Source organism: Panthera onca, chromosome A3 (assembly GCF_046562875.1).
Source record: "Panthera onca isolate mPanOnc1 chromosome A3, mPanOnc1 haplotype 2, whole genome shotgun sequence".
Lineage (NCBI taxonomy): Eukaryota > Metazoa > Chordata > Mammalia > Carnivora > Felidae > Panthera > Panthera onca.
In genome coordinates this window covers 72691460-72705195 of record NC_138341.1, presented here as the reverse complement: position 1 = coordinate 72705195, position 13736 = coordinate 72691460, and the positions used below count along the sequence as shown (strand labels likewise).

General features: G+C 33.6%; 1 protein-coding gene across 3 annotated transcripts in view; it reads left to right on the top strand.

Annotated features, from left to right (window-relative positions):
- Positions 1-12186, top strand: part of FOXN2 (forkhead box N2) — a 79277-nt gene extending 67091 nt beyond the window's left edge. For all 3 annotated transcript variants that reach the window (XM_078444440.2, XM_060606403.3, XM_060606423.3), the window contains exons 5-6: positions 4810-4878; positions 7675-12186. In XM_078444440.2, the coding sequence (XP_078300566.1) occupies positions 4810-4878; positions 7675-8198 (593 nt within the window). In that variant the 3' untranslated portion in view covers positions 8199-12186. The remainder of the gene's footprint in view (positions 1-4809; positions 4879-7674) is intronic.
- Positions 12187-13736: the final 1550 nt, after the last annotated feature.

The window sequence follows — 13736 nt, the reverse complement described above, 5'->3', positions numbered from 1 at the left end:
AAGGGCTTTAAAGAATCAGGCAACATTGTCAGTATTGTGTTTTGTAAAGATCACTTTGGTGTCATTGAGTTCCAGTATTAGAATCCAATATTATATTCATCTATCACTTCACAGAATCATCTTTACTAATAATTATAGCTACCTTTAAAATATGTAAGAGCAACAGAAGAACTTATTTAGGCATAGGAATTTGAGAAACAGTCACTGTCATCCAGAGTAGGTGCAGTAGTTTGTTTAAAGTATCTCTTGCTCACCTTTCAATGACTAATTTTATGTGCCAATATTTATGTTTACAGGATTGTATAACGGGGCAGGAGACATAAGAATCTCATACTGAGATCTCAAAACCTTTTTTTCTCAGTATTTTGGTTTGGTGTGGGTTTGGAATAAATTCATCCACTTAAATATTGAGCACACTTATATACTAGGTACCAAGGATACATTAGTGAACAAAGACGACAAAAATGGAACTCACATTCTAGTTAGTAAGTTTTAGTATTTCTACTTAAGCACTAGTATACTACAAGAAAATACAAACTTTAGGCAGTTAATGATGATATTATGGGCTAAGTGCAAATCTAAGGGCAAATTTAAGGTTGCAAATCAGCATAATTTGTATCTTAATAGAAATGAAAGTAAACCAGTGGCCCAAGCAGCTTAAAGTATCAGCAATTTATCAAAATTGCTCTCCTCTATTAAAGAATCACAAGAGACAACTTCTCTGGATGCTCTTTAAATATGTATATTAGTTTTGATAGAGGCAATAAGTCCTTATAGTTATTACTGAGCTTGTAAACATTTAAATTCTGCCTCTTTTGTTCTCATAGCATTCCTTAAGCAAATGAATTGAGAATCAGATAACAGAAATGTGTTAGTCTGTTAGAACAGAAATGTATTATAACCCTCACTTTGGGGCATGTTGGTGGCTCAGTCGGTTAAGCGTCCGACTCTTGGTTTCAGCTCAGGTCATGATCTCCTGGTTCATGAGTTTGAGCACCACGTTGGGCTCTGCACTCGCGGTGTGGAGTCTGCTTGGGATTCTCTCTCTCCCTCTCTCTCAAAAACCCTCACTTTCACATAGCTGAACCTAGTGTCTTTTAATTTTTTTCTGAATGATCGTTCATAATTTCCCAGCATCAAACCTAATGAAATATAAGCCAGGACATACAAATTAACACTTACGATGGAAATTTATTTGAACCAGTTGTTAAATCAGTAACAGGTTTTGAACTCCAGTCAGAACTATGAAGGAAAAAAGAAATAATAAGACTTTGAACTAAGTTTTTGTTGTTTTTTTTTTTAATCACTATTTGGATAGCTCTCATGACTAATGACAAATGACTTTCAACTAGAAGTTAATTATTTGCTTAATCTAAATAGTGCCAGAAAATATAAACAAAAGACCTTATAGGAGCACCAGATTTTTATTCTTTATGAACTGGACATGTTAGATAACCTAGCTAATAGTATGTTTTTTAAAAACACAGAGCTACCTTTTAAATAGTGTGAAGTATTGTCGGTGAAAAAGTAACATTGTGAAGTGTTTTTAATTGTGACAATAAGTAAGTCTTCAGTTTAATGTTAATAGCAAAACAGATTGGGTACTCCAAGTTAAAATTGTAAAGTTTTTGTAAAATTTGTAAAGTGTTTTTGTTGTTTTTGTTCCAAGAATGTACCTTGGACAAATCATTGATAATCAGGTATTCTTGATTACTGAGTGTTTTGGGTCATTTCTCTTGCAGTTAGACTTTTTTTCCAGAATTAATTGTCAAGGCATTATGGTAAGCACACTTACAAATGTTCTAAACCAAGCAAATCAGATACAGATAAAATCCTTTTGCAAAGAAGTTTTTGGTTTCATAAAGTTAATTTCATGTGGGAGAGTTCAAATTAATTTGGCTGTAATTTATACAAGAAATAAATGTATTTAAGGAACACATTTCCTGTCCTACTGTACAGAAATAATACCTAGTTTTGTTATCATTTTTAAATATTTGGAAACTGAGAAAAGAAATGTGGTGTTAATGCAATTTTCTTATGTTGTCAGGATAAGCCTCATCAATTTTCTTTATTTTAGGTATTATATTTCAGAAATATGACTCCTTGAATTCTAATGGAAGTTTACTATGGGAGATTAAGCTAGAGATACACTAATTTTTTTTGATAAGATTTTACAGGTAGTTCATTTATAAGATTATAAATGTCCTGAAATTGTTTCCTCATCATAATGTATTTCAGTGCTAGATTCTCCCTCACCACCACCTCCCCCTTCCCCGCCTCTTTTTAATAAAATTGGAAATGAGATAGACCTTTTTTTTATTAAAAGAAAAATTATTTCATGTAGCAGGAATCTCTCTGTAGGGCTTTTGCATAGTGCCATTCAAGATGTGCCCTGCCCAAGGACATCTGGCTGAGACAGTAAGTGGGGTCTGAAATTCAACCCACACTCCAGTCTTCAAGCTGTGTGCCTTCATACAGGGAAGCATTCACCTGGAGGCAGAGTTGCTTTTTTCCAGTTCACACAGAGATACAATATGGGCTAGAGTCTGCACTTTTTTTTCTTCAGGGACATGTTAGAATACTGAGCTCTATCAAATTGTAGTCAGGTCTCATTTTAAGAGACGAGAATTGAGAGATCTTTGTTTTGCTATCCTTTTGGCTATGATATGGGAATTACTGATTAAAATTTTTTTTTACTTAGTGTTTTTTCTGTCTTGAAATACTCTTCCCTCAGATATCTAAATGGCTTCTTTTTCTCATCTCCCGGAGATCTTTGCTCAACTGTTGCCTCTTGTTGAGACCTTCTCTAACCTCTGTTTTTAAAATTGCAACCACCTTTCTCAACACTCTCTATCTCCCTTTCCTCTTAATTTTTCTCCCTAGTGTTTATCACCTTGTGACATACTGTGTTTTAATTATTCCTTTGTGTTCTGAGAGGTTAGGGATTTTCCTGTTTTGTTTTTTTGCTGTGTTCCCACAACCTGGAATGCTGTCTGGCTCATAACAGGGCACTCAACTTATTGAGTGAGTAACAGAATAGAGAATTTCCAGTATCTTCTGTAAATTTCTGCAGAATCCTACTCTAGTCATGGATACTTAGTAAGTATTAAGGATTGATGATAGAGTACAGATTGAAGGCCTGGATTCTAGAAATAGATTATTGAGGTTCATCCCATCTTTGTCATTCCTAGAACCCCTCTGTGTCTTTTTCTTTTTTCTTTTTTTCTTCATTTTTAAGATGGAAATATACTAATAGTGCCCACATTATAAAGTTGGGAGAATGAGATGAGTTACTAATGCCTAGAGCATGCTAAGCCCATTGATATCGTTAGTTAATAATTTGGTGGTAAGTAGTAGCTTAATCTAAAGAAAGGAGGATAAAGAGGTCTTATACTTTATTATTTACACATTTATCAAGGACCTACTATTGTTACAGGCATTGTGGAACATGGAGGGTAAGATGGGTTCCTACCTTAAGCTGGCAGTCTAACTGGGGAGGTGTTCATATAGAGACTTGTGTTTCACAAAGTCACAGTTTATTCAAGGGGAAAGAACTACAGTATTGTGTGCTCCCTTGTAACAACCATCTTCTGATTTACCTAAGTCTGTTTGGTAAAGTCCATAACAATAACCTTTTCTGCCTTCACTAAGTTTATAGTCAGGTTGGGGAGAAGACAAGTCAATACCTTTATGACCTTATTATCTAGAATAACTCTATAATTAGATATTACAAATAAAATGGAAAACTTTGGGTTAACAAAAGTTTTCTGACTTTGAGGTAGAAATGGGAAGTTTCAAATCCAAATCTTATTTTAAACATCCTTTATAATTTAAAATTTCTAAATATTTTCTAACTTTTTCTTCATGTTTAGATTGTATCATTTCACTTTTCTTTAATTATAGTTATTCAGAATAATAGATCACCAAGATGGAGAGGAACTTTCAGTAGAAAAGTAGATATGAGAGCATAATGACTTTATCTGGAGTAGACCTGCTGATTTTCTCAACCTTTTAAAGCCTATTTTTCTTATGGAATATCTATAATTATTTTTGCCCTCATATGTATTATACAAATCTATAGTACTTGTAGGCTCATATATAATGATTAAAAACATTACTAATACTTTTGTGCCAGCAATAATTATTCATTTAGCATTTGTAGATTCACATGATCCAGACTGACCAAGTACATATACTTTTAACTCCTGTAACTAGCATGCAATTAATGCAGTATTTCATAACTGCACATATGCACAGGTAAGGATATTTTTTAAATGCTAAAAAGTAATGTCTTTGTGTACATTTTCGGTTAATTACAGTTGACCTTTGAACAATGTGGAGATTAGGGGTGCTGACCTCTGCCTCCTTCCTCAATGCAGTTGAAAATCCATGTATAACTTGATTTCCTAAAAATTTAACTACTAATAGTCTACTGTTGACTGGAAGCCTTACTGATAACATAAACAGTCGATGAACACGTATTTTGTGTGTTATGAGTTATTACTGTCTTATAGTAAAGTAAGCTAGAGGAAAGAAAAAGTTATTAAAATCATAAAGAATTTTATGATCTCTAGTACCTTGCATTTGTCCTTCATTCAATACTGTTCATAAAACTGTTCATAATTTTAAGTGAACAAAAACAAATTGCAGAATAATGTGTCTCATTTTGTTTATTGTGTATGTGTATGTGTGTGTGTATTTAAGCAAAAGAATATGCACCACATCTGAATTTTGGTTACCTTTGCAAATACTTAAAATAGCTTCTCTTTTATAAAGAACATTAATATTGTTACTGGTTTCCTTTTTCAGAATCTGATATTGATGCTGCCACTGCAATGATGCTTTTAAATACTTCTATAGAACAAGGAATTTTAGAATGTAAGCAAACCTGTTTTTCTTCTTAAAATACATTTTTGTGAGTGCTTTTTCAAATGTAATTTAGAATGCAAAGTATTTAAATGTTATAGGCAAAATTGTTTTTTTCCAACTAAATTATGTTTTCATCTGAATTACTTTGTCTTATCATATTTTAATTAATTTATGTGAGCAAATTATGAGATTGAGTTTAATATTGTGATAGATCTTTTTTACATGGACCAAGAAATGAAGAAATTAACAGCATGTATAAAAATTAAACTTGAGGATTTAAAAGTAAAAATGAAAGCCATAGATAAGAAAATATAGGAAGGTATATTTATAACCTAGAAATAGGAAAACCCTTGAGATACAAGTGCAAAATCCATAAAAGAAAATGTGAGTAAATTTAACTAAATGTCAAAATTTTGAATGGGGCTCCTGGGTGGCTCAGTCAGTTAAGCAGCCAACTTTGGCTCAGGTCATGATCTCGCGGTCCATGAGTTCGAGCCCCGCGTCAGGCTCTGAGCTGACAGCTTGGAGCCTGGAGCCTGCTTTGCATTCTGTGACTCCCTCTCTAGCCCTCCCCTGTTTGCGCTCTGTCTCTCTCTGTCTTTCAAAAATGAATAAATGTTAAAAAAAAAAAAATTGAAGTTCTGACAACAAAAGATACCTGTAAGAAAAGTCACCCAAGCAAAACACTGAGAGAACATTTTTTTTTACTATGTATATAACAAAGGGTTAATATTGAGTATATGTATATAAAAGGATTCTACAAGTAAGAAGTAAAAAACTCAACAGAAAAGCCAAGAAAATAATATGAATTAGGTAAGTCTCAAAGAAGGAAATAAAGTGGACAATACACATTTGAAAAGATAAGCAACTTGTCTAAAAGTCAGGGAAATGCAAAATGCAACAATATTGGTATACTACTTTCTTGTCCATGATAATATCAGGTGTTAACTGTAGGAACTGGATATTGTCACACACTGTAGGATGTAAATTCATAAAACCATTTTAGAGGACAGTTTGAAAATACCAATCACAAATGCCAATCAAAACCACAGTGAGATCTCATACCAGAATGTCTAGTACCAAAAAGATAAGAACTAACAAGTATTGATGAGAATGTAGAGAAAAGGGAACCTACTGTTGGTGGGAATGCAAATTGGTACAGCCACTATGGAAAACGGTATGGAGGTTCCTCAAAGACCTAAAAATAGGGTTGCCTAGGTGGCCCAGTTGGCTGAGCGTTCTACTCTTGATTTCAGCTAAGGTCATGATCATGCAGTTCCTGAGATTGAGCCCTGCGTCGGACTCTGTGCTGACTGTGTAGAGCCTGCCTTGGATTCTCTCTCTCTGTCCCTTCCATGGTCTCTCTTGGTCTCTCAAAATAAATAAATAAACACTAAAAAAAACCAAAAAAACTAAAACCATACTATCCAGTAATTCCACTTCTGGATATTTACCCAAAGAAAACAAAAATGCTAATTCTAAAAGATATGTGCATCCCTGTGTTTATTGTAGCATTATTTTCATAGCCAAAATAAGGAAGCAACTTGTGTCCATCAATACAAGAACGGATAAAGATGTGATAGATATATACAATGAAATGTTACCCACCTATAAAAAAGAATGAAATCTTGCCATTCTTGACAACCTAAAGGAACCTAGAGGGCTTTATGTTAAGTGAAATAAGCCAGGCAGAAAGACAGATTCCATATGATTTCACTTATATGTGGAATCTAAAAAACAAACAAGTGAACAAACAAAAAACAAACACACTTATAAATACAGAGAACAAACCGGTGGTTGCCAGAGAGAAGGAGGGTGGGGGGATGGGTGAAATTAATTGAGGGAGTTAAGAAGTTTCAAATTTCCAGTTATAAAATAAATAAGAGAGGAGTGAAAAGTACAGCATAGAGAATATAGTCAATAATGTATTAACTTTCTATAGGTGACTACACTTATAGTGAGCATTATGGAATGTATAGAATTGTCAAATCACTATGTTGTACTCCTAAAACTAATATTGTGTGTCAACTATAATACTTCAATTAAAAAAATACTAATAATAACTTGAAATGCGTGTATTCTCTTACTTAACAGTTCTGTTTCTTAGTATCCTAGAAAAATATTTGCATATGTGTAAGAAAAAGCATCAGAAGGATTTTCATTGCAGTTCTTCATAGTGGTGAAAAATTGGGAAAACCTAAATATCAAGGAAATGGTTAGCTAAACAGTGTGATACATTCTTATTGAGACATTCTGTACAAGCAGCTCAAAATAATTATATTTTTGATGGAAAGGTCAAGACATTTCATTAAGTGATTTTAAAATGTTTCAAATTAGGGGCACCTGGGTGGCTCAGTCGGTTAAACATCTGACTTCGTCTCAGGTCATGATCTCCCAGTTCATGAGTTCGAGCCCCACATTGGGCTCTGTGCTGACAGCTCAGAGCCTGGAGCCTGCTTCTGAATCTGCATCTCTCTCTCTCTCTCTCTCTCTCTCTCTCTCTCTCTCTCTGTGTGTGTGTGTGTGTGTGTGTGTGTGTGCTCCCCACCCCGCTCATGCTCTTGCTCTTGCTCTCGCTCTATCAAAAATAAATAAACATTAAAAAATTGTATAAAATAAAATGTTTCAACTTAATACCTACAGGATGATATGGTCTGCATAAAAAAAGAAACAAGCAAACAAAAACCTATAAAACATTACTAACTTAAAGCACTTACTATTCAGGAATGGTACAGTAGTTTAAATGGCCTGTTCTTGCAATCAAATGCATTTGACCTATATCGATAGATGTTTTCTTTACAACAGGTGAGAAGCCTCTTCCTCTTAAAACAGCAATGCAAAAAAAGAGGAATTACAGCAATGCATTCGGTCATCCCAGTACTGTGCGACTGCAAGAGAGTCACTCTTTAGCCACGAGCATTGATCCAAAAGAAGACCACAATTACAGTGCAAGTAGCATGGCAGCACAGCGCTGTGCATCCAGGTCTAGCGTGTCTTCTCTGTCCTCTGTGGATGAGTCATATGAATTTATCCCAAAGAGTAGCCATGTGGGAAGTGATGGCAGTGAAGGATTTCACAGTGAAGAAGATACAGATGTTGATTATGAAGATGATCCTCTTGGAGACAGTGGCTATGCGTCACAGGCTTGTGCTGATACCTCTGATAAAGGGCAGCCAGGCAAAAAGATGCGTAAACAGTTATGTCAAGAAATTGATGAGGAGCTCAAAGAGGCAGCTGGATCTCTGCTCCACCTTGCTGGAATTCGTACCTGTCTGGGTTCCCTAATAAGTACTGCAAAGACACAAAATCAAAAGCAGCGGAGAAAATAGAAATACTTATTAGTGTGAAATTATTTTAAAGTGTGGCAATACTCTTCTACTTAATTCTTTATAAGGGATATCAAAGCCATAATGGACTTCTTTTGTTTGAGGGTTGGGAGGGGTGCTAATTGTTTATTTCAAAATGTTTGTTTTAATTTCTATTAAATAATTGCTGTTAGGAACATGCCCAATCATAGATACGATGCCAAGTCCTAAAAGCATAATTTTTGTGATAAGTGTCTCCAAGATTTGGAAATTTTTGTGTAAGAAAATCCACAACCTCTGTCTTAAAACTTGAAGGAAAAATCTTTTATTTTGTTAATATGTTAAAGTGGGAGAATTGGCAACTCTGTGACTTTTTTTCATTTTCTTTTCCAATCTGTAATTAACTGTAGTTGCTGATCCAGCTAAAATTTTTGCTGATGTCTTTCTCATGTACTTCTCTCTGGACACATGCAGTCCAGTAGAATGAGATTTGGAATTTTTTTTTTGGTCTTAATTTTGGTTTTTAATTACTTTTTGTTGAAGCATGGACAAAGTTGAGTATAAATTGGAAAAGGTCCTAGATGTCTAGAAGGTTCCTTTTGTTTACATAGGCAGAAAGTACAGCAAAGAGTTCTGAGATTTAGAAAAGGCAGGTTTGTGGCATAATTTCATCTAAGAACACTCCAATTCCTATTACAGTGTTATCTTTGATTTCTTTTTTTTACCTCTCAAATATTGCATAACATTTATTGGGGCCTTTTGTTTGTTCCCAAAGTGCTTTGTAACCATTGTTTGAATTTTAGCCACTAGCTATATTTGTTGAGTAGAAACAATCCAATGAGAGGATATAGCCATAAAGTGTGTTATGGAGTTAACACTCATTTTGACACACTTTTTGCAATAAGAGTATCTTTTATTTGCTTGTTAAGTGGAGTGCATTCTGAGAATTTTGTAGTAGGAATGGAGTGTAATCTAATATAAACATTTTGAATAGTTACTACATATGTCGTCATAAATAAAGGTAGTAGATCCTTTAGGAAAAAACTTCTCTCCAGGGTTTGTATGAATTAAATTTGTATGTATTCATAATTGAAATTGAAAGGATTTAACAAAACTGTAGAGACAGTGTACATTCAGGGGTTTTAAAATTTATACAAAATTAATCTTATACAGTACATCTTTTGGGGGAGACCGTATAATACATATTATGTGCCATTTATTCCATGCTAAAAGATTTTATATTGCTGTTCCAAATGTGCATTGACTAAGGCATTTTAAGTATTTGATCAAATCTGCTTCTACAAGACATTTTTTTCATATCATTTTTATAGTTTATATATTATTTAGAAAGAACACAAGATACTAATAAAACTAAACTTTATTATATATATTTTTTTACAGTGGTGGAAGCAACTTTCCAAAAGTTCAATTTATCTCGTGATACATACATTCTGTTTTATAACAATGACCTTGTTTTCACTTTCTGATAATTTCATATACATGTACACACACACACACACACACACACACACATACATACGTACACAGATAGGCTCATGATTTGGGATGGTTACTTTCAGCTATTTCTATGACTAAAGCATTTTCTTGGATTTGCGTGTGTGTGTGTGTGTGTGTGTGTGTGTGTGTGTGTGTGTGTGTGTGTGTGTTTTAAGAGACAAATATTTTTATTTTAACTTGTAAGTTTTATTTGGGCAAAACTGTCAAATGAGAAGCCTAATGAAAACATCTTTTTCAGTCGGCAAAACTTTAAGCCAGGGATAACAACATTACTATTATCTGTCCTGTTTCCATGTTAATTGTAATTGAACCTGGATAGCCACATTAATAGAATTGGTGCTGTTGAAATACAGTAATTTTTTAATTTGTTGATAACAAAAAATAGTCCTCAAGTATGCAGGATGAGATATTTGCAGTTTTTGTTCTTCATATATGTCACATCTACAGAAAATGGCTAATTCAAGTTACCACCTTTTACTGTAGACAATGAATATAACACACAAAAAATGCTTTACACAGTATAAATAGTACACAGATTATCAATATCATTCTAACAATATCTTGAAACTGTTCTGCATAGACCTTAGTAACAGTGTTTCAGTGATCTGGTTCCAGTTTATTGTGTCCTACTGAAATTCTGTACCACAGATAATCTCTCTGGTTCCTGTCCATTTGTAATTACTCTTCGAAAGCAGAGGAAAATGATCTAAGGAGGGGGAGAGTTGAGTTGTCCCTACTTTAAGAGGGATCTTCGGAATTATTTTGGCTTAATATAAATAACAGTAATACTTTAAACTTGATTTTCTCTCCCTCTTCATGTGCTCTTCCTGCAAATTTAAAAGTTAAATTTAACTTCACTAGCAAGGACAATAAACACTTTTGTACTACAAGTGAATAGGAAGAAGTCACACAATATTTTACACTTAATTCTTAAACAGAATTCATTGCATCACTCCATTTGCTGATTTACCAAGACAGTTATTTTAAAGAGAAAGTACCTTTTTAATTATGGTTCTCCCATTATTACTTTCATAGGTATTATGATCCCATTCCTCAGATGTGTTGAGATAAAAACATGGCTAATCACCACCCAATTAAAGAAAATAATTTCCAGTCCTATGTACTAGAAATTATATTTCTAATATATTCATAAGAAATTTTACTGTAATAGCAAAAATTTGGCAATTTCAGAGAGATTATATATGTTCCAGCATACTTTAAGACTGTGAATTAAGCTAACATTATTTGCCTTATATTGATATAAATTGTTACAACCAATTCCCATTTATAATAGATTTCTAGTAAAAGTTTTGACTCAGCACAATTAATCTTCATCCTTCACATCCCAAATAGAATCAGTGTTTCTTGAATATAGATTTTTGAAATTTATTTGTGCAATATATTATTAAATTCATTAATATTTTATTTTACCTTTCAGATTCAGAGAAAGAAAACATTACTTGTATTCATGGAAAGAATTATTGGTGGATCATCTCCTTGTTCCACCTTTGAGTCTTTCCTTTCCTCCCTATAGCCAGCATGACTTCTCTTAACTTAGATCCCCTTGTATATAATAAGGTTTAGAATATAAATTTTCTTCTGCTACTTTCTGAGGCATTATGTAAAGGGTTCATAGGAGGCGGTCAGTTAAATATATGTTAGGACGAATTCAAAGCTAGAGAAAGTGTTAAGGAGGGAATGTGTGTGTCTTGGTAGATCAGGAGGCCTTTCCCAGCAATTTAAGCAACAGATGTGAATACTTCACAAAGCTGTAAAGACTTTTGTCTTAAATACTACAGTAAGTTAACAACCTTTTGTGAAGACTATAGCATTTAATTCAGAAACTTTGAGGCTTTCTGGTTTACATATACTTTATAGTTTATTTTGTTGTTGTTGTTAGTTCAAAATGTGTAAGCTTTGATTTAAACAAAGTTTACTTCACTATGTTAATGATGTACTCAAAATATTTATTGAAAGACAAATTTAGAGTATTTTAATGTTCTACCTGCCATCTTTTTCTTAAAGCACATTTTTTTTTGCATTTAACTGCCAGTGCCATTATCAAATTTGTTTTTAAAATTGTTGTACATTTCTTATTAAACTAAGTGCTTAATTTTAAAGTATTATGTTGCCATCCTATAGTGTATAAAAATGTATAATTGCCAATTCAGTGTAACTATTATTTATTTTTCAATGAAAGTATAAGAATGCTTTCTCATTCAAGAAATTTGAGTTATTGAACTGATTTCCTTATCCTCTTTTCTAATGTAGCATAAAAACTGCCCTGAGTTTGAGTTATAACTGCCAGTAGATGACCAGTCACAAATGAACCACTTCTCAGTTGCCAGTCTTTGCTCATATTAAAAGCAACTTAACAGATGTTTAGTTTTTGTATCTAATCTCTGATTATTAAAATGTTTATAAAGTTTATTTTTACCAAAGAGATGCAATTCATTATGATAAAGTATTGCAGAATAAACCTTGTTTTATAACATTTTTGCTTTCTCTGTTCTTTAGGGGTGGGTAGTGTAGTTGTAAGTGGTCATACTTCTGCATACACACACCCTTTCCATTTTGGTGTTATAAAGTTGAAGGTCATACAAATGAAAAATAAAATTTCAAATTCAGAATTTTTAAGTCTTTTTTTTTTTTTTTCTAGTGTTACAGGCCATCTTAATCATTTTGAAAGCTAAAATAGTGTTAATTAAATTATTCCCTCCCTGGGGTGCCTGGGTGGTTCAGTCAGTTTAGGTTAAGCACCTGACACTTGATTTCAGCTCAGATCATGATCTCAAGGTTTGTGAGATAGAGCCCTTAGCTCAGACCCTGCTTTGGATTCTCTCTCTACCCTTCCCCTACTCTGGCACATACACATACTCTCTCAAAAATAAATAAACTTAAAAAAAATTATTCACTTCCTGAAATTGAACTTCTTTTCCTATACATATGCATATGTATGAGATAGTTTGAAAAATAGGAAAAATTGAGTAGAATGTGAAATTATTAAGATTATTTCTAAATCCAGTAGTGTTATGGAGTGCCTGGGTGGCTCATTCAGTTAAGCATCCGACTTCGGCTCAGATCATGATCTCACAGTTTGTGAGGTCAAGCCCTGCATCAGGCTCTCTGCTGTCTGCTCTGTCTCCCTCTCTCAGCCACTTCCCCACTCTCTCTCTCTCAAAACTAACTAAAACATTAAAAAATATATAAATACAGTAGTGTTACTTCAACAATACCGAGTAATGCCATGTGTTTAAAAATTGGGCATCCATTGTAAAATGAAGCAATCTACAACCAACATCTTAATTTTAATCCCCCTAACCCCTGCTTCCCTTTGAAGTTCTGTGCTAGTAATTTAAATGGTATTATCTATGTAGAGTTTTTTATTTAAAATGAGTTGAGACAGCCATATTGATTTTAAACTACCATGATCTCTAAGCCCTCCCTCCTTTCAAAGCATCTCTGATACACAAAATCACTTACAAAGCATAGCCATTTGGGAGCCAAGTATTTGTTCCCTAAGACCTTTATTCTCACTGTTGCATTAATCTTTGAGCTCATAGTAGTTCTGAAGGGGGAAGAAATATTTACACACCATTTTTAGAAAAATAACTTCCTAAAATATGGGTTAAAACACATTTAGTCTTTTCCTCAAGAACTTCGGGACATACTAATTTTTTAATTGGAAATAGAGGTTGCAAAAGTTGTGCAAAAACTTAGATGTGAAACTGTTGAAAATCTTTAAGAATGAAAATAATTATTAATCTTAGTAATAGCGTTATTCATGAATTTTTTAAAAGTATATTTATTTTGAGAAAGAGTGCACGTGTATGCACAGGTGAGTGGGGGAAGGGCAGAGAGAGATGGAGAGAATCCCAAGCAGGCTCCTCCCTGTCAGCCTCTTAGAGCCCAGCATGAGGCTTGATCTCACAAATTGATCATGATCTGAGCCAAAATCAAAAGTTGGGCTCTTAACCAACTGAGCTACCCAGGTGTACCTGCTTCATGAAATTTTAAATAGACGACTGTTTAGAAGCTGTCACC